Raw genomic sequence first — 25205 nt, 5'->3', positions numbered from 1 at the left:
TCCGGACGCACAGGCTCAGCGGCCATGGCTCACGGGCCCAGCCGCTCCGCGGCATGTGGGATCTTCCCGGACCGGGGCACGAACCCGCGTCCCCTGCATCGGCAGGCAGACTCCTAACCACTGCGCCCCCAGGGAAGCCCCCTTGTTTCTTTTAATGATAGTTAGATACCAAAATCTGGGCACTGGGGCTGCTCCTGGTTCTAGCATTGGTTGTTGTTTCAAGGCCCTGTGAATGGACAACTCAGAAATACTTTTTTTAAAGATAAAACACGTACTGATACTTCCAATTCAATTTCAGGACTCTAACATTTTAAAAATAATCTCATTGGTCTTTTGTCTCTCTTTTCTCCATTCTGAAAATCTAGTTTCTTCCACAGCAACAGAATTACTCACCTACTTGATCCCACAAATACCCACGACAGTTTCAGAACAGCAATATCAACACTGTGATTACTGAAAATAGTTTCAGATTATCTGTACTTCTTAGGATGTATCCCACACGGGATACAGTCCCCCCCTTTCTGTGCAAAGTCTCTGAAATGGTTTCTTTCTGTGTAATTTTGCTACAATTCAGTATACAGTGAGGTTCATTTGTTTCATTTGGGTTTCGATTTTTAGGGATTGATTTTTTTATTTAATTGTATTCTATAATTATGTAGCATATTTACATGGTTCCAAAGTTAAATCTACAAAGCGAAGTTAATTCAGAAAAAAATCAGCCTGAATTCTGGTCCTCCTCCTTCCCAAGAGAAGTGATTTCTTTTTGTTTATTGGTTTGGTTCGGTTTTCCCTTCCATGTCTTTAATGTAAACAAAGGCTATGCATGTATAAATGTGTACCGTCGCCTTCTTAGATAAATGACAGTGTACTCTACATACTTTCTCCATTTTGCTTTTTTATTTACATTGTATCCTGGAGGTCTCTCTGTAGGAGTATATAGAGATATTCCTTGTCCCTTTTTTAAAAATCTGTATCGTGTTCCATTATGTGGATCTCCCATTGTTTAGTCAGCCAGCTCCCTAGTGATGACATTTTGGTTGTTTCCAGTCTTTTACTATAACAAACATTTCTGCAGTGAATAGTTTTGTGCCTACATTTTTTCATACTGTCACATATAACTCTGAAATAGATTCTTAGAAATGAGATTGCTGGGTCAAAAGGTAAATGTGTATAATTTTTCTGCTATTGCCAAACCGTCCCCATTATTTTTTTAATTCTTTAATTTAATTTTTAACTGGGAATATATTTACACGATTCAAAAACCAACAAATGTAAAAAGATAAACTTATAGCAGGCAGACATCCTCCATCTCACACCATGCCACCCCAGTCCCTCATCTGCCTGGTTCTATCCTACCCAACCTTGAAATTCTCCACACTCCAGGGAACCACTGTTGTTAATTTCTCACATACCCTTCCAGGATGTTTTGCGGGAATCCGTGCAAGAGAGATAGAAAAGTAGAGGGAAAGACAAACGGAGGGTGCAAAAGAAAATTTCCCCTACTTGTTTTTAACTCCAGAATCTAGCAGGTTGTGCTCTCCTAGACTCTCGAGCCCGCGATGTACTGCCTCCATCAAAAACAGGAGGCACGTCAGTTCAGCCCTTTTCTCTACAACCATTGAGGTAGCTAATACTGGCTCCTGTAATAGCCTGAGGCTCAGAGAGGTTGAGTGATTTTCCCAGGGTCACACAGTAAATGGCAAAGCTGTGCTCTGTCGTCCTTTCTCTCGGCTTTGGCTGCACGTTCTGCACCCTGGCCTCCCCACCATCCCACGCACACACGCCTTTCAGTTACAGGGGTGACCCCCTGGGCCTCTGCTGTCTGAGGTGGGGTTGCCTGTCCCAGCATCTAGATCTGAAGTCCCCCCACAGGCACACTCACCCACACACCCCAGCCAGGCTCAGGGCTGCCCAGTCTGCTTAGAATCCAAGACCAAGGACCTAAGGAAGTAAATCAGCGCTGACCCCCGGTAACAAGAGCAGGCGTGGAGAACCCCCAGCCCTCACCTGGCAGCTGTGTGTACCTCGGCAGATAGAGGGCTGCGTCTAAGGTCTCAGGTCCACAAATCTGAAGCCGGATCCAGGTGGTCCCCCGTGCTCTGACCAGTCCTCAACCTTCCTGAGCCTTGGTTTACCTTTTTGTAGCAGCACGGGACAGCGACTCGCATGTCGTCCTCGTTGTGATGGTGAAACGGGACTGGTCCGTGATGGGCTTAACCCAGTGACAGGCACACATGGGACCAGAGCCCAGTGTGTGTGTGGAGCACAGCCTCCACCCCATGGCTGCCCAGAGCCCAGCCCCTTGGAAGCAATAGAGGCGCAGAAGACAATTCTGTTGTCTTCCTGGACCCGAGGGAGAGGCCTCTTAACCCTTAGCCTCCTCCTCTTTGGATGCAGCTACAGGACAAGTGGTTCACATCCCAGAGTAAATGTTTTGAAGCAACCCCTGTCCTGCCTCCGTCTTGGGCTCTGGGCCTGGACCTGGAGGATGATGCTGTGGTCCTGACTCCACCCAACCGCACCACCATCACCCCGTACCCATCTTCTTTGTCGTATCTGAAGACAATTCCCTGTGAATGTGCTTTAAGGCCCCTGTCAAGACATTCTTTGTCCCTTATTTTTTTAAATAGTAGTGATCACGATTGGCCTAAACCCGAAAAAATAATATTTACCCAGATTTTGCACTTACTGGAGAATGCACCACACAGTTCTAATGGTGTAATTAATTCGAAATTACATTGATTAAAGTAAATTAAAACACCAAGCTTGTTTCTTAATCTACGCCAGCGAAGTTCAGCAGTTGAAGTGCTGTGAAACAAGATAACCAAATTAAGGGGGCTACTTAAGCTACCTATTAAATGCCGCTTAGTGTTTCTCGTTAGTATTTTTAGGGTCTAATTGGTATCTAATTAACTTGCTATCGGCTATCTTTTCACAATACCAATTAAGTTTCCAAACATCCTTTGTAAACACACGGCCATGAAAAGGAGGAGATGAGGCATTGTCATGGGCCTGAGTTAATCAGGAGACATTGGCGTGGTACTGTTTTATGTCTATAAATACCCAGGCTTATTAAAATTCATCCAGCGTTGCTTTTCACCATTAATTGCTATTTAATCAATTTGAAATAATTGAGGAAATCTGTGAGACCAGCTGTCATTGTTAGAGACAGACGAAGGGCCCAGAAGATAGGAGGGTGGGGCAGGAGGTCAAGAAGCAGCAGGGACGTGCGGCAACACGGACGCAACTAGAGATGCTCCTACTAAGGGAACTGAGTCAGACAGAGAAAGACAAACACCATACGACGTCACTCATACGTGAAATCTAAAATACGACACAAACGAAGTTGTCTACGAAACAGAAACAGACTCACAGAGAACAGACTTGTGGTTGCCAGGGGGGAGAGGGCTGGGGGAAGGATGGATTGGGAGTTTGGGGTTAGCAGATGCTAACATAGCAGATGCTATATTTAATGCTAAAGTGTTATATAGAGGATGGATAAACAACAAGGTCCTACTGTATAGCACAGGGAACTATATTCACTATCCTGTGATAAACCATGTGGAAAAGAATATTTAAAAAAAAGAATGTATAGGGCTTCCCTGGTGGCGCGGTGGTTGAGAGTCTGCCTGCCGATGCAGGGGACACGGGTTCGTGCCTCGGTCTGGGAAGATCCCACATGCCGCGGAGCGGCTGGGCCCGTGAGCCATGGCCGCTGAGCCTGCGCGTCCGGAGCCCGTGCTCCACAACGGGAGAGGCCACAACGGTGAGAGGCCCGCGTACCGCAAAAAATAATAATAATAATAAAATTAAAAAAGAATGTATAAATGTGTATAACTGAATCTCTTTGCAGAAGTTAACACAACATTGTAAATCAACTTTATTCTTCAATTTTTTAAAAAAAAGGCAGGAAGAGAAGGAAGGGGAGGTGGGGAGCTTATGCAATTATGGCTGGGATATGTAGAGTGGAGATTAGAGGAAAAGTGATGCTGAATTTCCAGACGGGGTTTTCTTGCCAATGCTCCACCTCTAGAGGACGGTTACAGTTGAAATCCCAACTTGGAACAAGTTTAAAAGAGAGAGTCATCTACATACTGGAGTTCTTAGGAGGAACTGCCCCGGCCCAGGCAGAGAAAGGCATGGGAGCCCAAGTGTAGAAGCAAAGACCCTCAGCTACCCAGGAGCTGTGTGATATATTGTAAGTCACTTAGCCTCTCTGAGCCTATTTCGTCATCTGTAAAACACAAGACTGGCTTCATGCCTGTGTGAGCGTTCAGGGCTCCACGCTCAGAAGGACCCCACGTTCAGTTAAATGCTCTGCTTCCGTTTCTGGAAATTCTTCATAATTTTTGAACAAGGGGGCCTCCATTTGCATTTTGCATTGGACCTGCAAATTATGGTAGCCAGTCTTGCCTGTATCTCCCTGTATCAAGTACCTCCCTGTGGGGTTGCTGTGGGAATCGAGCGGGAGAGGACTCACTGAAACCACCCTGCCCGGTACCTTGCTTAGAGTAAATCACTCAGCGAATGGAGCAGCACACCAAAGTGAGCTCCCAGAGGACAGATGCTCCAGTGGCCTGTGGGTATCCGCCCGGCCTCCCCTCCCTGGGAGGAGGGACCCTAGGAAAGCTGGGCCTCTGGACCCTCTCTGTCCGTTGGCCCAGCCTGTGGGAAAGCGCTGGGCCTCTGCTGGTGCGTACTTGCTGCCGCCGTGCTTGAGTGGCTGCCCTCTCCGCAGCTGATGGCCTGGGAACCAGAGCAGGAAGAGGAGGTTACCATGGTGACCGCCCGGCCCAACTTTCAAGACAGCATCCACGTGGGCTTTGTGTCGGGCCTGAAGAAGTTCACTGAGTACTTCACCTCGGTGCTGTGCTTCACCACCCCCGGCGACGGGCCTCGCAGCACCCCGCAGCTGGCGCGCACCCACGAGGACGGTAGGCAGCGCCCTAACCCCGGCTCCCTCTGACCCCACCCCCCTCCGTGGGCCAGGCCGAGCGCTCCAGGCCCAGGACGGCCCTGCTCTTGTCTTCGAGCCGGGGGTCACCCCTGGAGCCCCACGGGCTGTCTTGAGGACGGTGGTCTCTCTCCGGCTCTAACTGGCATTGGGTGGGTGGGGGACCCTTTTGGGTACAGTGCCAGGGCCCGTGGGACACCTGAGCTTCACTGAAATCCTGGACACCTCGCTGAAGGTCAGCTGGCAAGAACCAGGGGAGAAGAACGGCATTCTCACAGGTAGGCGCCACAGCGTCGCTGCCCCGGGGTGAGACGGGCGGCAAAGGCCCTCCCGTCCATCCCCCTCCCTTCGACCTAGTGTTCATCCAGAGCCTCCCAGCAGGCCACTCTTTCTTAGAAAGGACTCATGGGAGGCTCTCAGCCCCTGTGCTCTGAGCCGCATCCCAGATCTTCAGCCGCAGTGACCCACCCTCCCTCCTGCAATCCACACCCAACGAGGGGCACCCACCCAGGTTACACCCGGGGCCCCAGGCACGCTGCTCCCACCTCCCTCGGCCCCCTCCTTCCAATGCGTGTCCAACTGCCAGACTAGTAAGGAAGTGAGAAGCAGGGCAGAAGGTTAAGGTCCCAGCCAAGCTCACACCACACTGGGGCCTCTCCCCAGGATATCGGATCTCCTGGGAGGAGTATAACCGGACCAACACCCGCGTGACGCACTACCTGCCCAACGTCACCCTGGAGTACCGCGTCACGGGCCTCACCGCGCTCACCACCTACACCATCGAGGTGGCCGCCATGACCGCCAAGGGCCAGGGCCAGGTGTCCGCCTCAACCATCTCCTCCGGGGTGCCTCCAGGTGGGTGCCTGCTCCCAGCGCTGGGCTCCTGGCCTCTTGTTCTCCTGTTCGGGAGGAGGCCCCTTCTTCAGGAAGATTGGCTTCTTCCCACACAGCTCTCCCCTCCCTGGAGTCTGGGGTTCCCGGGTCCTCCCAGGGCCGGCTGCATCCTCGTGATGGTGAGGCCGTGTGGGCTGCTGCCGCTTCCTCCCCTGACTCTCAGGGGAGCCCGGGCCCCCGCAGAACCCCACCCTTGCCTCCTTCCGCCACTGCCCCCTCCCTCTACTCCCCCATCCTGCTCCAGGCATCAAGCAGCGGTATCTATGATTCAGGGGAAGAATTCTCACTGTCACCCAAAAGGTCCAAATGGATTCCAACCAGTGGAAATGTTGGTTGGGAAGGGGATAGAGCAGGGTGAGAATAACCTCACCCCCGGTGTAAACAGCAAGCTTTGGCCCCCGTCGTGCTTCTGCCAGGCTCTGTGACCCTGAGCAAGTGAAGCGTCCCCCCCCGTGCCTCAGTTTCCCCATCTGTGTCTATGGAGAGACGCACTGGATAGCCACGTGGTCCTGTCTGGGTCTGTGAGTCTGCTTGTGCGATGTGGCCAGAATCCCTCAACCCGCCCACCGAGGTGGTTGAGATACCTGAGCTTCAGTTGACCCCAAGTGATAAACTAGTGCTCACCTGGCCCAGAGCTCAGTGCATCTGTGCACTTAGCCCTCCCAACAACCCTGAGGTAGGCAATATTATTATCATCTCCATTTTACCGAGGAAGACACTGCGGCACAGAAAGGTTAGGTAACTTGCCCAAAGGCACACAGCATCAGAGGCAGTGGAGTTGGATTTCAACTCAGACAGTCCGACCCCAGAATCTGTTCTCTTTCTGTTCACCCTGAACCCCAAGGTTTCTGGTCAGAATACAGGGACTTCAGGAATTCCCTGGTGGTGTAGCGGTTAAGAATCCACCTGCCAATGCAGGGGACACGGGTTCGAGCCCTGGTCCTAGAAGATCCCACATGCCGCGGGGCAACTAAGCCCGTGCGCCACAACTACTGAGCCTGCGCTCTAGAGCCCGTGAGCCACAACTACTGAGCCCGTGTGCCTAGAGCCCATGCTCCACAAGAGAAGCCACCGCAGTGAGAAGCCCACACACCTCAACGAAAAGTAGCCCCCGCTCGCTGCAACTAGAGAAAGCCCGTATGCAGCAACGAAGACCCAACGCAGCCAAAAACTAAATAAAGTTAATAATTAAAAGAAAAAAAGAATACAGGGGCTTCCTCCCGTCCTCACCCCTCCTTCTAACCTCCCTCAGCCATCATTGGTTTGGGAGGGCTGTGATGGGTTATGTGTAGATGGAGAGGATTCATTCAGGAAGCCCAGCCCCCGTTTCCTGGCCCTGGGGGGTTCTCTCAGCCCCGAGCCTAGCTCGGTCCCCGGTCTGAACACAGTGAGCCTTAGATGCAGGGCCGAAGGCCGTGTTGTGGGTTGAGGCCTCGGCCATGTTCCTACTCCGAGGTGTCTAGGAAATGTTCGACACACAGACCGCCCCCCGCCGCCCCATGCCTGGAGAGTCCTGTGGGGGGGTGGAAGGACCTTCTTCTCACTCCTTTCCTGCCCTGTTTTCCTTTTCCAGAACTCCCAGGAGCCCCCACCAACCTGGGCATTTCCAACATTGGCCCCCGCTCCGTGACCTTGCAGTTCAGGCCAGGTTATGATGGGAAGACCTCCATCTCCCGCTGGCTGGTGGAGGCCCAGGTAAAGCTGCCAGAGGAGAGCCCTACAGCCTGGGCAGCCTGCTCCCCGGCCTTGGCGGCACCCCTGCTCTCCAGAGCAAATCACATGTGTGTTTCAATCTGTGTGAGTTTCACATGCAACTATCAGAAGGTCAGATACACCAAAAATGCCCACAGTTCCACCTCCACCTCACCTGTGCGCGCGCGCACACACACACACACACACACCCCCTCTGGTCAGGGTGGTGACTGGCTAGCCTAGAGAAATAACCAGCTGCTTCCTGCAGCCCTTTACACCCATGGGTCTCACCTTTGGCTGCACCAGGGGAGTGTTCGGAAGTTCCAGCACCTGGGTCCCACCCCTAGAAATTCCGATTTTGACTTAGCTGGGGTTTTAAGAAGCATGCCAGGGTGTTGGGGAGACTCACCTGGGAAGCTTACTGTTGATAAATATGAGGACTCCTGGGCACCGCCCCCAGGGATTCTGATTGGCTGGGTCAAGGGCAGGGCCCAGGAGTGGGTTTATAATAAGCATCCCGCGAGATTCTGATGCAGGAGGGCTCGGGGTCACACTTGAAGTCTTGTTTAAGGGCCTGGAAAGATGGGGGGCCCCCTGTGGTGCCCTCCGGGTGAGCCCTGGGGTTTGTGTCAAGACCTTCCCTGGGCCGGGCTATACCTCCCGGGAGCTGGGGCTCAGAGCACCCCCATCTCAGCCCAGCAGGCTGGCCAGGTCTAAGGGTGTCTCCATTTTCAGGTGGGCGTGGTCGGAGAGGGAGAGGAGTGGCTGCTGATTCACCAGCTCCCCAACGAGCCGGACGCCCGGTCCATGGAGGTGCCCGACCTGAACCCCTTCACCTACTACAGGTAACGGGTTAGGAAGGGGAGGGGGCTGCCCAGCCTGGGATGGGCTTTGGCCCTGGGGTCCTGCCCTCACCCTTTTGCTCACCCCTCTCCGCCCATCTCAGCTTCCGCATGCGCCAGGTGAATATCGTGGGCACTAGCCCACCCAGCCAGCCTTCCAGAAAGATCCAGACCCTCCAGGCGCCGCCTGACATGGCCCCAGCCAACGTGACGCTGCGCACAGCGAGTGAGACCAGCCTGTGGCTCCGGTGGATGGTGAGGCTCCCGCGAGGGCGGTGGGGGTGGGATGTCTCCTCGGGCCTCAGCACCCTGCAGAGGTGTCACCGCCTCAAAGCAGGCGTCCACCGGATTACCTCCAGGCCCCTTCTCTGTCCTGAGCATCAGTCTTAGTCAAATGAACAAACGCCCCACGTGAAAAGAAGCTCGAAAACACTGCTTATTGAGCATTGCCACATGCCAAGCATTTTACATTATTTTTCTTCCATTTAATCCTCCCAGTAATCCTGCAAAGGACGTGGTACTGTCCCAATTTACAGCTACGAAAACTGAGGCTCCGAGAGGTTAGGAATTCACCCACAGTCACACAGCTCCCAGGGGTGGTTCTGGGATTCGGATGTAAGTTGTCTCACCCACCAAGTCAGAGAGTGAGGGGTTGCTTCTCAGGTTGAGGGGGGAGGTCGGGGAGGCATTAGTCTCTGTCCCCGCAGATCAGGGCTCCACATCGAGGGTCATTACCCCGGTGACCCTGCACGAGTTAGTAATACGTGCAGAGGGCTTCTCCTCCTGCCAAGCTGGGTTCTGAGTGCTGTCAGAGTTGGACCTTGAACCCTCTCCACGAGCCTGTGACAGTGATCCTGGCCCCCACTTTACAGATGAGGAAACTGAGGCAGAGAGAGGTGGAATAACTGGCCCAAGACCCCCCACACCCCCTAGTTAACAGCAGGGCTCGGGATCCCAACCCGGGGAGTCTGGCCCCCAAAATCCGCCACCCTAACCCCTGAGCCAGCCCATCTTCTGGGGAACAGGAGAGAGCATTTCTCCCCCAGGACATCGCCTGGAACCGCGTTTCCCGGCGCGGACGCCACAAAGCAGCAACCCAAGAGGAATTCCTAGACAAGCAGACATGGGGCCAGCACCGAACGGCCCGGCTCCTTAGAGAATCCAGGAATGATAGCTTCAGGGGGAGCTGCCTGCCTCCACTTCACCAGGCCCCTCCGGCCACGCAACTCTTTTTTGCTTCCACTAAAGATGTCTTACTAGTTGCCCCAAACTCAACTTGCAAAACCCCGAGCTGTGGGCTGGGATTTACCAGAAAGTCATTGCTGCCTTTCGCTTGCCTGGACAAGCCTGATGGAGGCGCTAATGGCCATATCAGCCCAGACGAGCGCTAGTTATGAATGACGACGCCCCTCCCAGGCGGCTGGGACCAGCACCACGCAGAGCTGTCAGGCCCAGTTCGCCCCTCCCCGACCCCCCGCTTCTCACCTCAGCTCTGCTCCCCTCCAGGCTGCTCCCCGCATCCCTTCTGCATCTCACTTTAAGGTTTCCAAATACTAAAAGGCTAAAAAGTCTGGTACGTAGGGTGGGAGCTGGAGGGGGAATAAAAGGCAGTGGTTGCACTGTGCAGGGCCCTGGGCCCCTCCGGTCTCACCTAATGGCGCATGGCCCGTTGCCTTTCCTTAGCAGGTAGGAGAGCATGTGATCGAGGCCCATCTCAAGCTCTCAGGCCCATTGATTGCTGTCTTAATGGTCTCTGGTCTGCTTCACTAAGTGTCTGTAGGAGCGGGGGCTGGCAGGAGGGACGGGGGATGTAGGCGGTGAGGCAGAGGCCGAGCAACCAGAGAAAGTAGGTCAGGATGTGCAGGGCCTGTGGATCATGGGCTCGTTGGAGCCTCTGGGGAAGCAGAATGCGGGCAGGTGAGGGCTGAGGCTGCCCCAGCTCCAGCCCTGTCACCTTCAGAGGAGAATCTGAAGGCTGGGCCCTCAGCTCGCCCCTGCTTCAGATCCCAGGCTGCCCCCAGTGTACAAAGACCTCCACTGCTTGTCAGCACTGCCCAAGTTCATCCACATGACCTTGAGCCGGTGACCACAGCCCCGCCAGCCTAATCATAGGCTCAGGAGATGAAGCTGTCTTTTTGCTCTTCACTGAGACTCAAACAAAAAGAAGGAGGCTGAAACTGCAGCGGGAGAGACGGAGGTGTGCCGGATGGAAGGACCTCCTGACGGTGACTGCAGCTCCACCCATGCCTGAGATGCTGCCTTCACATGCTTGCTTCTCCAAGGGCAGACACAACCTGAGACCAGGCGTGCCGTAGGCAGTTAAATACGTATATGTTGGCAGGCTGAGTGAGGGAGTTAAGTGGCAGAGACAGCCACTGCCAAAGGTGCTGAGTGTGGGACAGACAGCCTTTATGCCTCTCTTCACCAGGGCCACAGCATTGCTAAGACAGCAATCAAACCCTGGCAGGGTCATAAATTTGTCACCTGCACAATGAAGAGGGGATGCCGCCTCTCCTCTGAGCCCAGGGTAGAGAGACAGGGAGATGATGGGACTGTCAGCAGCACAGTTACACAACTAAGCCACACCCAGGGGTGAGAGCGCCTCACATGGGTGCTGACGGGCTGGACAGTGCGCTGGGTAATCCCGAAGGCTGCCTGGAAGAGGCAGCTCGAGCCAGGCAGTTCTTCCGTACGCTAGGTGGACCTGGCCTCACAGCTGCTTTTCCCACCCCTGCCCTCCTGCAGCCTCTCCCAGAGATGGAATACAACGGGAACCCCGAGTCGGTGGGCTACAAGATCAAGTACAGCCGGGCGGACGGCCACGGCAAGACGCTGAGCCACGTGGTCCAAGACCGCGTGGAACGGGAGTACACCATCGAAGACCTGGAGGAGTGGACGGAGTACCGCGTCCAGGTGCAGGCCTTCAACGCCATCGGGAGCGGGCCCTGGAGCCAGACGGTGATGGGCAGGACCCGGGAGTCAGGTACTGCCCCCTCATGCCAGCTACCCCACCCGCTTCACCTCCCTGGAGCCTGGGGATACCCCCCCACCTTTGTCTCTCTGCTCTCAGGGCCTTCTAAGGGCTCAAAGGCTGGAGCTGTTGTGCGAAAATGTCCTGGGCTCCTTTTCCTATTTGTGCTCAGCGTCCCGCAGAGTATCCTCTGTGTGTGCGTGGCCGCGCCTTCCAGAACCTGATTTACCCAGCACTGCTTCCAGAGGTTCCCAGGAGGGGCTTCCCGCCTCTGTGTCCCCACTTTTAACCCTGACACCCAGCAGTGCCTGAGACCCCAAGATGGAGGGGGGGGTGGGGAGAGGGTACGGGTTGGGTGAGCTCTCAGAACATTCCAGAAGCAGCAGCGGCTCATAGGGGCCTGGCAAGGGGACACCCACAGAATATGTGCTCCCGGCTTACAGGCAGCCCTCATCCAGCCACATGTGGCGTGTAGCTCTGTGGCTTTTTCCTAACGCCCTTTAAGTGATGGCTGCTTTCCCACCCTAGCCCCTCCCCCACCCCTCGCTGCCACGCCGGCAGGAAATGCAGCCTCACCCTAACGTTAGTCTGAGGGGGGATAACGGGGAAGCTGATCTGAAGCCAGAAGCAGCGTCTGCGACACTCCGGAGCCAAAGGCATCATCGTCGCAGAATAATTTGCTATTTGGGGACCGTGCCCCGTTTCCTCCCTCAGACCCCACTCCACCCCCTCCACTGTCGGGTCCGTTCTGGGTCCTGAGCTGCTTCTCTCCGCTCCTTTCTCCCCCAGTGCCGTCCTCGGGCCCCACCAACGTGTCTGTGCTGGCCACCACCTCCAGCAGCATGCTGGTTCGCTGGGGCGAAGTCCCAGAGGCCGACCGCAACGGGCTGGTGCTGGGCTACAAGGTGAGTCCCAGATCCGAGCACGGGAGGGGGCTGGAGCCCCTGCACCCACTTCCCTGTCCCGGTGCCCTGTCCTCGAGACCCCCTGGGGCCCAGGACTCTGCCTTCTACAGTGGACACAGGGGGATCTGCCGGAGGCATCCGTTGGTCACCATGACGACCAAGGAGTCCTCCCTTGGGGGTGAGGAAGCTTCCCATGAAGGCCTGAGGTCCTTGGGGCAGCTCTGCCTCCCCCAGGAGGCCACACTGGGTGCCCCAAGCCTCACTCTCAGCCCCGATGGGCCCAGCTTCAATTTCCATTATCTTCTAGAATTCGTCCCAAAGCTGCACCTACCGCCCCAGCCTGGAAGTCAGGAGACGTAGCTTAACATCCCAGCTCTGCCACTACTGGCTGTGTGACCTTGGGCAAGTCACGCCCCCTCTCTGGGCCTGTTTTCTCAGCTGGATGCTCTCTAAGGAACCTTCCAGCTCCATGGCTGACTGCATCTTTGTGTTCCCCTCCCTCCCCGAGCACTAGGCTTGTGTAACCTGGGAACCAAGCCCCTCCAGGGAGCCCCCCCAGGGAGCCCCAGGTCCACCCACTCATCCTCACCCACCTGGCTCCTGGGGAGGAGATAGGAGAGGTTCTGGCGGGACCAGACCCAGGCTGGAGGCCCTCACCCCTGCGCTGGGCTCCAACAGGTGCTGTATAAGGAGAAGGACTCAGACTCCCAGCCCCGGTTCTGGCTGGTGGAAGGGAACTCGTCACGCAGCGCCCAGCTCACAGGTCTGGGCAAATATGTGCTGTACGAGGTGCAGGTGCTAGCCTTCACGCGCATCGGGGACGGCAGCCCCAGCCATCCTGCCATCCTGGAGCGGACGCTGGATGACGGTACGTTTCCGTCCCTGGGAGCCTGGGGAAGGCTGAGAGCTGCGCTTTGTCCACCCCTACCCTGCCCAGCCCTGCCCTGCCCCTCTGAGGTCTCTCTCTGCCCCAAAGGGAACCATGGCCTCAGGCTTCTGCTGGGGGAAGCAGGTCACTGAGGGCCACCAACCCCACTGCAAGGGATGCTAATTACAAACTGTGCATCCCTAAGGAAGAGATGACAATGCAAGGGCAGACTGGCATCTGATCCAGTCTCTCTGGGACAGGCTCTCTCCGAGTGCAGGTCTGTGCAAGCAAAAGGCTTGATTTTTTCCTTTACACGAGCCTACGGGTCCTGTTAGCAAACGAGTGACGCCTGCCGGGCTCCAGGCATTCATCTCTGCAGCAGAACTCCCCATCGGAGGCTGAGCTGACAGGTCCTTTGCCCCCCTTTCTCCTCCCCACACACATCCTCACATACTGCTCACCAAAAACACTTGTGGGGTCGGGACGAGAGTGCAAAACGAAGCCCAAACACCAGATGTCTCTGTGTTCTAAAGTGATAAATCACGCTAGTGATCTGTTAAATTAAATATGTTCTACCCTCCTGCCTTGACACATATACCCTCCTAATGACCTGGAAGGCCAAGTTCAAGTTTAGAAATCTCAGGTTTCTTGGCATTCCCAATTAGATCGAGGCAGCCTGGGAAGAGCTGCCCCCCCAGCCATCCCCCGACTCTGCCACCCTGTTGTCTCCCCCCCGCCCCCATCTCCTCTGGCCCATACCATTCAGTTTCCATCCATTTGCCCAAAACACCTGCCCCTTGGCCATCCCTCCGTCCAGAGGGACAAGTCTAACACCCTCAGGAGGGTGGTTCCGGGCCCCTGTAGAAGGGAAGCATGTCTGGGGCTGTTTGGGCAGGGAGCTCCAGATCCACGGATTCCAGAGTGAGGTCTAGAAAGAGGAGTGGTGTGTGCTTGGGGTTGGCACTTTCATTTGCCCCGAAGCTGGAGCCTTGGTCCCTTCTAGTTCCTGCCAAGTAATGCATAAACCTCACTGATAGCATCTTCACGTCCTGTGTGAGGACACGGTGCCTAGCACAGACCCACACTCCTCAAAAGTCCAGCGAGCAGAGTGACCCCTTCCCCTGCCACCCGCCGTGCTGCTCTGCCAGAGCCGGGCTGGTCTAGGGGCTGAGCAGCAGCTGCAGTGTCACCTGCTTCTCCTCTGTCCCCTCCAGTTCCGGGACCACCCATGGGCATCCTGTTCCCAGAGGTGAGGACCACATCGGTGCGGCTGATCTGGCAGCCCCCCGCTGCCCCCAACGGCATCATCCTTGGTAAGCCTGTACCCTTCCTGGGCCCTGGCTGCAGGAAGAAGGAGGTATAAGGTTTAAAGGAGGCAGTTCAGTCTTGGCAGGAGAGAGGCTAAGCCCAGAACAAGTGTCCACCTGTCCTCAAGAATGGTTGTGAGTCTAATTTCTCCTACTGGAAATCTCAGCCTGTAAGATTATCAGCTGGAGGGCAAGGTTGGGACTGAGGTGTCTTAGGGACCATTGGTCAGCTCTGTGCCTCCACGTGACCCAGGTCCCCAGGGGACTGGCCATCTGGTGAACCTCGGCCGCTGTTCCTAAATGTAGCCAGGTGAGGGCGCACTGGCTGGCTCAGCCCAGCCGCAGGAAACGAGGCCTAAGGCACCCAGGAGGGATGCTACAGGTCGGAAGCATCATTTCGTAGTCACGGTTCCTACTAACACACACACACGCAGACACACACACACACACACACACACACACACACACACAGGAGAAGACTCACAGGCTTGAAATGAACAGCTGTGTGAACTTGAGCAAGTCGGCTTCCCTCCGTGGCCTCAGCCCCTCACCTGTAGAACGGAGGCTCGGACCACCTGTGCCCGGTCCAGGGCTCTCAGTCCTGGCATCGTGCAGCGTCCGCCCCCCTGTGAAAGCTGCGCCTCTGGAGACAGAGTCGATGGGGCTGGGGGGTTGGGGGCTGGGGGAAAGGCGTTTGGGCTTAGAAAGACCTGGGCTGGAACTCCAGCTTGGTCAGTTCCTGGCAGGTGGCCTGGCCTCCCTGAGCCTCAGTTGCCTCGTCGGGGGCTGGGCTGGGGGTTGCAGACGCTGCATAGAGCACCTGCTCGTGTCCCCCGCAGCCCCACCCCCCAGGTGACAGCTGAGGACGCGGGAGCCGCCCACAGGGCTTCAAGCAGACCAGCCACAGCCAAGGTGGGCAGACACAGCAGTGGCCGAGAAAGGACTGACCCCTGCTCGGGGCTCCGCAGCAGCTTGCCCCACCTCCCAGCACGGCCTGTCTCCTTCCTTCCCCGCAGCCTACCAGATCACATACAGGCTCAACGCCACCACAGCCAACGCTGCCACGGTGGAGGTGCTCGCGCCCAGCGCCCGCCAGTTTACGGCCACCGGCCTCAAGCCAGAGTCCGTCTACCTGTTCCGCATCACGGCCCAGACCCGCAAGGGCTGGGGAGAGGCCGCCGAGGCCTTGGTGGTGACCACAGAGAAGAGAGGTGACTGCCCACCGGGACTGGGGAGGCCTGGGGGGCCTCGGCGGGGGGGGGACCCGCAGCTGGCCCGGGAGCTCACACCATCTCCTCGTGCACGGCTCGGGGTGGGCTAGTTGTGAGTCTCTTGCCCTGGTCCAGAATGGAAAGTGGGCTCAAATCTCTGAGGCCAAGGTCAGCAAGGGCTCCAGCAGACTTCCAGAGCTGATCTGGGAGTTCCCCTCTCCAGGGTCCTGCCCTGCCCAGATTTTCTAAAGGGCGAGCCGGTGAGACCAGCTTCCTTCCTCTCTCCCCTCCTTCTCAAGAGGAGACCGTGTCCAGTTGGGTGGAGGATGGGACTGCAGCCTGGAGCCCTGGCTGCCGTCGCCCTGCCTCCCTGAGCTGGCTTCTCGCCCAAAGTTGGGTTCCCCAGAAGCAGGCCTGAGCCCCAGATCCCTGTGAGCGTGATTTATTAGACAGTGTTCCCAGGAAAAACCAGGAGGACAGTGGTTCTCAGCCAGGGTGCCCTTGCCTCCACCCCGGGATACTGGGCAGAGTCTGGGTGTCACAGGTGGAAAGGAAGTGCCCCTGGCATCTAGAGGGTAGAGGCCGGTGTGCCGCTACACATCCTGCAACGCACAGGATAGGTCCCGCAATAAAGACTCATCCACCCAAGAGCCAGAGCGCTGAGACCAAGAATCCCCGCCATGGGGCGTGGGGAAGTGAGCAGAGGCCAAGCCCTCGCAGGGGACAAAGCCGAGTCCCACCGAGGGAAATGTGGGCTCAGCCCCACGCCACTGGGGACAGCGGAGGTCCCATCTCAGCACCATGCAGACGGGGGCAAAGGAACTGGGGCATTCACACCACCTCACTGTCAGCCCTGTGCTGGGGCTGCCCTCAGGGGGTGTAAATTCCCAGGCACCTGGCCGTTGAGTAGCCCAGGGACAGTCGCTGGCCAGGAGCCACGGTGCTGACTGTTGGGACCTGCGTGCAGAAATGGGATGGGCTGGGGGACATCAGTGCTCCCGGGGGCCGAGAAAGTGCACCCCCACCTCCGCCGTGGCCTCACCTGCTCCTCCCCAATCCACCCCCTCCAGACCGCCCGCAGCCCCCCAGCAAGCCCGTGGTGCAGCAGGAGAACGTGAAGGCACGCAGCGTGCTGCTGTCCTGGGAGCCTGGGAGCGACGGACTGTCCCCCGTGCGCTACTACACCATCCAGACCCGCGAGCTGCCCAGCGGCAGGTGGGCCCTGCACTCGGCCTCTGTGAGCCACAACGCCTCCGCCTTCGTTGTGGACAGGTGAGGCCCCCGTCTGTCCGCCAGCATCTCTGCTCCGCCCCTCCCGGCCCAGACCCCGCCCACCCCCAGATCGCTTCCACAGCCCGCATCCCCCGGGACCTCTCCGCATCCACGCTCATCCCCTCCAGCTCTGTCCTAACCTCCCTCCCCACCCTCTCTGGAGCCTTGTTAGGGCTGCCTCTTATTATCTTTTTCTGGAGCCTAGAAGCCCCCTCCGTGAAAGGCTCGCCATCCTTCATTAGCTGGATTCCTCCAGCCAGGCGGAGTCTCCCTCTCCATCCTTAATAGGGGAGTGAAGCTTCGCTCCAAAATTCTGCCTTCAATTTAATTCCTAGTGGGATGTGTGTTTTTTTGTTTGTTTTGCTGTACTCGGGCCTCTCACTGTCGTGGCCTCTCTCGTTGCGGAGCACAGGCTCCGGACGCGCAGGCTCAGTGGCCATGGCTCACGGGCGCAGCCGCTCCGTGGCACGTGGGATCCTCCCGGACCGGGGCGCGAACCCGCGTCCCCTGCATCGGCAGGCGGACTCCCAACCGCTGCGCCACCAGGGAAGCCTGGGATGTATTTTTAACATTCCAGTTGTTGAGACCGAGAGTTTTGAGCAATACTTTTCTCCTCACTCCCCCTCCCACCCTCAAAAAATCAGAAAGGAAACTGTTTGCCTGCAGAGGAAATGAGGCTTATAGAGACGAAGTGCTGGTTAACTCCTGAGACCCTCAGCCCTTCCTGAATTCACTAAATGCAAGAGAGGGCTGGCAGTCTTTGCAGGAGGTGTCAGCTCTGAGGGGAAGTCACTGGAGCTTTCCTACCTACAGGCTCCTCCGAGATAGGGGATATGTGGACGTTTCCACTTGGGGACCTTTGGCATCTAGCTGCGGCCAAGGTGAGGCCACGCCCTGAGCTGGCCTGGTCTAGGGCACCCCAGGGCCTGGCCCGAGCTCGTTGCCTGCATAGCAGACCGTCCTTCTGAGCCTCCACGTTCCTGTCTGTTTGATGGACCCACAGCTGCTGGGGCTGCCCTGGGGAGATGGGAAGCAGGGACGGCGGGGCAGGGCCGTTAGGGGGTACCTCTGTTCATCAAACCCGATTCCCCTACACAGGCTCAAGCCCTTCACGTCCTACAAGTTTCGAGTGAAGGCCACCAATGACATTGGGGACAGTGAGTTCAGCAAGGAGTCGGAACCACTGACCACCCTGCAGGCCGGTCAGTGCCCTCCACTGGGGTCTCTTTCTCTTGGGCACTTGCTGGGCACTGGGCATTCTCTTCTGGGGGAGAAGCCTCCAAAAATGGGTGGGGCACTGGGCCTGCTGGGCCCTTGGTCTGGCTCCCCAGGCAGAGTCCCAAGGAGGTTTGGGCCAGAGGGGCCTTTGCCATGGGCTCAGTACCCACAGCCAGCCTGGCATCCTCGTGTTTTTCTTCTCTGTCCTCGAAGCTCATGGCCGACCCCAGAAAACCTCAGTGGGAGTGGGGAGGCCTGTGGCACTGGGTGCAGAGAGGAAGGGATCTGGGCCCTTGGGTTTGGGCTGGGGTCAAGGTTCCGGCCCCTCTCCCACTTTACACCGGCTCTTTGTTGTACCGAACTTGGGGCGGTGGGCATGAGGAGGGGCTTAAGTGGGACCAGCGTCTGCGGAATCTGGTCCCATGGCTCCCAGGGGACCTAAGTCCCCCCCCCCCCACCGAGCTCACCTGTCCGCCTCCCCCCCCAGCCCCTGATGAAGCGCCCACAGTTGTCTCGGTGACACCGCACACCACCACCTCCGTGCTGATCCGATGGCAGGTACGGCCGGGCGGGCGGGGAGGGGCCCGTGTCCCACGAGGACTCAGACACACCCTGTGCTGGGACCAGAAAGACAATAGCCCCCGCAGGGCTGGAACACGGCACCCACATGCGTAGACACGCACACGAACGCACACACACGTGTGTACACGTACACATACACACCCTTTATTCCACCTCCAGATAATAAGGTCCTACCCTATACCCTTCTGTGGATGAGGACCCAGACTCGAGGAGGTGACAAGAATGCCCCAGGTCACGCAGCTACTAGGTGGCAGGGCCAGGTTCGGTGCCCTTACGTCGGCAGAATCCTTGCACAGAGAAAGGCTGGGGGCTGTCAGGGCCTCCAGCGTCTCTGTGAACCCCAGCCCCGCTCTGAGTGAAGGGATTCCCGACAGAGACCAATCACAGGTGTGCCTGCCTCATCCGCACCCAGGCTGGGCTTCGGTCCTGTCACCATGAGCAGGAACCCATCATCCAGGTACAAAGAACCAGCCTCCCACCTCTCCTCCCCCCCGCCACCTGCTCAGGTGGGCACTGCCATCCCTCCACGGCCTGAGGAAGACCCGGGACGCATCTCAGAGACCCAGCTGCCCATGGGTGCCTTTAGGACCCCCACCAGCCCCTGAAGCCCAGTTCCAGGGCTCAGCGGGTCACCCACGGAGGTCCCAAAGCCCTGAACTCTCCTGTCTCCGTTTCTCAGGATTAGAGGGGCAGGTGCCAACCTTTGCCCACCTGCAGCCCCCCTGAAGGGAAAGCCCTTGAAGAGAAAACAGGAGGGACCCCCCCGACCCCTCCCACAGCTCAAGGCCCCACCTGAGAAGGACAGTCCCTTAAGTGAAAATGACCTAGTGCAGCGGGGAGCCGACCAAGGCTGGAGCAGATCAGGGCCATCGGATGAAGGGGGCAGGGAGGTGCCAGCTGCAGCCAGGAATACAGTTAAGGAGCTAATAAAAGGCTGAACCATTTCAGCAGGTTTTTTAGAAGAGACATAACTAAGTAGTTTCTGGGACTTCCCTGGTGGCACAGTGGTTAAGAATCCGCCTGCCAATGCAGGGGACACCAGGTTGGAGCCCTGGTCTGGGAAGATCCCACATGCCACGGAGCAACTAAGCCCATGTGCCGCAACTACTGAGCCCGCGCGCCTAGAGCCTGTGCTCCACAACAAAGAGAAGCCACCGCAATGAGAAGCCCGCGCACCACAACGAAGAGTAGCCTCCGCTCGCCGCAGCTAGAGAAAGCCCGTGCACAGCAATGAAGACCCAACGCGGCCAAAAGTAAATAAATAAAGTAGTTTCCACCTTCTCCAGAAGGCTGTTCTCCAACTCATCTGAGGACGGGAGCAGGAAGCAAAGAGGAAAACGATCAAGGCAGAGAGGGGCAGCGCACGAAGACACGCCGCCCTCGTTCTTGCTGAAAAGCAGGGCGAGGACTCTCCCTGATTCCCGCGAAACTCCAGGAAATCCTGGCCAGGGCACGTGATCATGTGAGGAAGTTTCTAGACAAGGAACAACTCTTTGAGACGGTTCTGCGTCCAGAGTCATGCTCAGGGCCCCCATGATGCTGTGTGACCTTGGGCAATTTCCTCACCATCTCTGAGCCTCACGTTCCTGTCTGTTCAGTGGGGATGGCATGGTGATTCCCACCCTGCCCTGCCTCCCAGGGAGTGCTACGGGGTTGGAGTAACCTCGTTGGAAATGCTTCGTAAATTAAGAATGCTCAATGCCACTTTGATTCCTTTTCCCGGTTAAGACACAGTCCCTGCTCTGTGGCTGCAGGACACAGGATGGGGAGGGAGGCAGGGGCGGAGTGGAAGGGGATGCTCAGCCATGGTCCAGCCCGGCCGGCCCCACCCCCACTCCCTTCCCTGCAGCCACCATCAGAAGACAAGATCAACGGCATCCTGCTGGGCTTCCGGATCCGGTACCGGGAGCTGCTCTACGAGGGTCTGAGGGGCTTCACGCTGCGTGGCATCAACAACCCGGGGGCCAAGTGGGCAGAGCTCACCTGTGAGTGACAGTGGAGGGAGTCGGGGGTGGGCGGGGGCGTGAAGCTCTCAGGATCCTGGAATCACACTAACCCGAAACGCTGGCGCCCTCCCCTGTGTGTGCCTCTCATCCCGTCCCGTTCAATCCCCAAGTGTGTGTTTATTGAGCGCCTTCTATGCTCCAGACACTGGGGGGACACCAGTGAACAAGACAGACAAGGTCCCTGCCCTCTCAGACAGAGCTTGCAGGCTGGGGGAGGAGCCAGGCGCTGGAGAAGAAAACCCTGATATAGGTCATCTAAGACCGTTGGCATGGCCTCTGTGAAGCACATATTCCAGGAGATCCTAAAGCAGGTGTCAGAAAAGGCTTCCCTGGGGGTGGCTGTGGTGCTGACAACTGATGGATGATTCCAGGTCAACCAGTCCAGAGAAGGTTGGTGGGGGAGGGTGGATCCTGGCATGTGCAAAGGGCCTGAGGTGGGAAGGACCCAAAGCAAAGCCTGGTCATGTCCCAAGGGCAGCAGTCTGGCCCCCTCTGGTTCCTCAGGGAGATGACCATTCTGCCCTGGGGTCCCCGGAATCCAGCCTGCCTCTGCAGCAGGAAGGAAAAAATTCAAGAAGTAAAAATCCCAGAGAGTCACACACAAGCAAAGGAATGACACGTCGTACTTCTGGGTTAGGATGGTTACTTTGGGGTCTTGAGGGCCATGGCTGGTGATGGGGTCCAGAAGCAGTTGCCCCAGTTAGAGGCGAATACAGTGACATAGGCAAGAGTATGAGGCTGGTGCCAGGGCAGCCGGCCTGAGATGCAGTCGAGGGCCCGTTGGGGAGATGTTGTGCTCTGAGCCCCGACACACACACGCGCACTGATTCAAATTGGGGAGAGGGAGGCCGGTGGGACAGGGAGTGGTCTGGAGGATTTGGTCCCCAGATGGGTGGTGGTACCAAACCAGAGACACTGGGAGAACAGGAACAGTTTAAGATCCTCTGCGTTTTGATTTTTCCTCCCATCCTTCTCGTAAACCCTCTGCACCTTGTCTTCTAGCAGGTGTTAACAGACAACAAGATGATTTAACACGTAGCCAAGGAAAATTAATAGAAAACCTCAGAAATAGCTGATCCAACAGCTTGCGTTATTTTTTTTTTATTTTTTGGCAGGCATGTGCTGGTCGTTGTGATTTTATAGGCCTGTGTATAATACAGTCATATTTCCTGGTAGTAAAATGGTTTCTGGTTCATATGAGGAAATTAACGACACCACTCTATCATGTCAGGAACTCAGCCTTAGACAAGGGACCAGAGCTGTCCCCATCTGGGGATGCTGGGCTCCCAGGGGCTCCTGTGCCCTGTGACCTCCAGCAGGTGCACACCAGGATGGGATGGCACTGTCCTGGGAGCTGCCTCTTCTCCACCCCCCATCCCCGCTCCCCCCCGGCCCCTCACTCAGGAATCTGGAGGGCCCTTCCCTCTGCATGCGTGTTCCCATCCTGCCACCCTCATCGGGGTCTGTGTGGCTGCGGGGGGTGTGTGTACTAACCTCCTCTGTCTGCTGTCTCCCTCCGGCCCCCTCCACCCCACCCCAACCCCGTAGCCTTGTACTCCGTGCGGGACCTGAGCCGGCCCAGCCTCACGCAGTACGAGCTGGACAGTAAGTCCCCCTGCACGGCCGCTCCCCGACGGGCCCCGCCTTCCACGGGGAGGGGAGAGGGGCCTCCGAGGACGCCTGACCACAGCTGAGTGGTGCGCCCACCTCAGGCTGCTTGAGGAAGGGGAACCCCCTGCACACGTGTGACTTTCCTGAAATACACAGAAAAGCAGGGGGTCGCCAGGGAAGGTCTGCTCCAGGCCACCGTCCATCAGTGCAGGACAGGAAGAGAAATGGCTAAGGCCTCGTCCTCCTGGGGGGCGGGGGACGGCGAGAGGAGGTGCGCGGTAGGGGCCGGGGGTCCACGGGCAGGCGTCCACGTTGCTGCCGCTCTGTCTCGTCCCATCAGAGGCACTTGTCAGCTCAGCTCTGTCTTTCAAGCCAAGGCCCACCCTGGAGTGAGCAGAGCCCCCATCTTCCCTCAGGGACCAGGAAATGTCCCCACCTGGTGCCCCGAGCCCTAGCTCTTTCCTAATGTCCCAGAGGACATTCGGTTCTCCCCGAGGCCCGGAGCTTTGGGCCAGGGGGCCTCCTGTTAATAGCACGCGTTTCACTGTGCTATTAACACAGGTCCTAGGTCCTTCCTGAACCGACAGCCCTCGCGGGTGCAGGGCCAGGGCTATCGGGGTGCTTAGGGCTTCCACCTGGGGAGGGAGAGCTGTGGAGGGGAACGCAGAGGAGACTGGGGGAACGTGTCAGCCACCCCCCAGCAGGGACGGCAACTCCCACCCAGGGTGTCGGGGCCCGTTTTCCTGCAGCTGCTCCCCTCTCCCAGCTTCCGTCTAAGCGTCTCCCCGCAAGCACCCCAACTGAGCAAAAACATAGAGTTTCTTCGCCCCAGATTCGCATCCAATGAGCCTTTTCTCTTTAGGGCTGGGCCCTGCCCCCCCCCCCCCCCGGTTACGAGCTGGTTGATGGAGACTGGGGGGGCGGGGGGGGAAGCTGGGAATTTGGAACATCTGAAGTGACCAGTGTGTCCAGGACAGGCAGGGAAGGAGTGACCTGTGACCTGGCGCCTCTGAGACAGTTTTGGTTCACACCTCTTGTCCCAGCATAAATGTTAACAGTGCACCTTTCGGTCTCAAAAACTCCCAAGGTGGTCACACTTGGGCAGGACGCCACCCAGTGTCACCCTGTGTCCGGATTCCCAGGGATGAGTCAGAGCATCCCTCTCCCCAGTGTCGGCTGCCCCACCTCTTACCTGTTCTTTCCTGAACCTGCACTCAGGGGTCCAGACTCGCAGGGGTGCATCATCACAGCGCCCCCTGCAGCCGCCCCCCTCCACGCCGTCCCCGTCCACTGCAGGGCCAGTGACCTCTGTGTGCCTCTCCCCTCCCCCACTCTCACCCCCCAGACCTGAACAAGCACCGGCGCTACGAAATACGCATGAGTGTGTACAACACTGCGGGCGAGGGGCCCTCCAGCCCCCCACACGAGGTCTTCGTCGGGGAGGCAGGTGAGCGCCGCTGCCCTTCCAGCCCCAGCACACCTTTCCCACGCCCCACCCCGGAAGCCCAGTGGGAGGAGAGACGGGAGCTGGGGGGGCCACACCCCGCCCCCAGCCCATCTCTTTTTCCTCCTCCCTGAGGTCCCCTCACGCACTCACCACCCCTCTCACCCTCCAGTGCCCACGGCAGTGCCCCGCAACGTGGCTGTCCACGGCGCCACGGCCACGCAGCTGGATGTGACGTGGGACCCACCCCCGCCGGAAAGCCAGAACGGAGACATCCAGGGCTACAAGGTACAGGCGCTCCGGCAGAGAGCAAGGTTCAGAGGGACACAGGGCCGGGTGGTGGTTGGGAGTGACCCAGCAGTGGTGAGGTCCCGGGGCTACACCTGATCCCTTGGCTGTTTGCACCCAATCCCCTGAAACACCTGCAGCTGGAGCAAGACTCTGCCCATCCCCCCCCCGGCATCCTTGGGACAGGCAGCGCTCAGATGCTAGAAATTCAGGACACCCCCCAGCTTGTATCATCCCTGGGCAGTACACCCCCCCCAGCCCCCACCCAGCCCACCAGCTCCCGATGCCAACGTGAGACCTCTCAAAGTGGTTATTTGGCCAACCCTAGTTACCATATTGATGCAAATTGAATGGCCAATTAGCAAAGGACCACCGGCCCGGTGTTGGTAATTTCTGTTTAAAGTTACTTCTAGATTTTAGGCAACATCTTGTGTTATGGCAGGATTCAATTTGTCTCCAAACTTCGCAAAGCCCCTTAGAGCTCCTTAATCCTCCTGAAAGCCCAGTATAGCTGGTAGGTTATAATGTGTGTGCCCATTGTACAGATGAGGAAACTGAGACCCAGGTTAGTGGTTCAACGAGGTCACAGAAAAAGCAGATGGATAGCAGAGAGTCAGATTCCAGGTCTGCTCGCCGTCACCCTGTGAAAGGTGGGGAGGAAGCGCTGAGCACACAACCACTGGAGGAGACGGCAATAATAGTAATAATAAAAGTCATGTGCTGCTTGTTTGGACACTCAGCCCATGGCCATGTCTGAGGCCTACCTCCTGTGCCACCGTCCAGCGCCGCTCTGATTCCTGGTGGTTGTTTGTTATTCCGGAAAGTAGCCTAGTGCACTGGCAAGGTGGGAAGGGTGGGAGCACCCAGGAGCTTCCCGGCTTCCCCGGCTCAGCCCTCGTCCCACAGGCAGAAACTGAGTTTCCACAAAGGTAAGGGCCTTGCCCGGCCCCACGGCTTGTGGAGACCCCATTTCAGACAGAATCTGGTATAGGAGTCTGGTTCTGTGCGGGGTGAAGGAGGTGGGAGAGAGGAAGAAAGGCGTTTCGCCAAGGATACTCTGAAGATGGATGGCACTCCCACGCAGCGCCAGCTGGGAGAACTAAATATTGCGCCACTAGCGTATGCCTCCCTGGGGAAGAA

The 25205-nt window shown here is 57.4% G+C and overlaps 1 protein-coding gene across 1 annotated transcript in view; it reads left to right on the top strand.

Annotated features, from left to right (window-relative positions):
* SDK2 (sidekick cell adhesion molecule 2) overlaps positions 1-25205 on the top strand; it is a 258634-nt gene that overhangs the window by 202779 nt on the left and 30650 nt on the right. The window contains exons 19-36 of the mRNA XM_065896647.1: positions 4739-4934; positions 5134-5232; positions 5618-5809; positions 7422-7543; positions 8276-8385; positions 8487-8637; positions 11128-11365; positions 12143-12258; positions 12937-13126; positions 14341-14439; positions 15450-15644; positions 16715-16916; positions 18015-18118; positions 18622-18692; positions 20566-20701; positions 22271-22327; positions 23679-23780; positions 23950-24065. Coding sequence (XP_065752719.1) covers positions 4739-4934; positions 5134-5232; positions 5618-5809; positions 7422-7543; positions 8276-8385; positions 8487-8637; positions 11128-11365; positions 12143-12258; positions 12937-13126; positions 14341-14439; positions 15450-15644; positions 16715-16916; positions 18015-18118; positions 18622-18692; positions 20566-20701; positions 22271-22327; positions 23679-23780; positions 23950-24065 — 2496 coding nt within the window. The remainder of the gene's footprint in view (positions 1-4738; positions 4935-5133; positions 5233-5617; positions 5810-7421; positions 7544-8275; positions 8386-8486; positions 8638-11127; positions 11366-12142; positions 12259-12936; positions 13127-14340; positions 14440-15449; positions 15645-16714; positions 16917-18014; positions 18119-18621; positions 18693-20565; positions 20702-22270; positions 22328-23678; positions 23781-23949; positions 24066-25205) is intronic.

The sequence above is a fragment of the Phocoena phocoena genome, chromosome 19, assembly GCF_963924675.1.
Source record: "Phocoena phocoena chromosome 19, mPhoPho1.1, whole genome shotgun sequence".
Taxonomy (NCBI): domain Eukaryota; kingdom Metazoa; phylum Chordata; class Mammalia; order Artiodactyla; family Phocoenidae; genus Phocoena; species Phocoena phocoena.
This window is presented reverse-complemented; position numbering and strand designations above follow the sequence as displayed.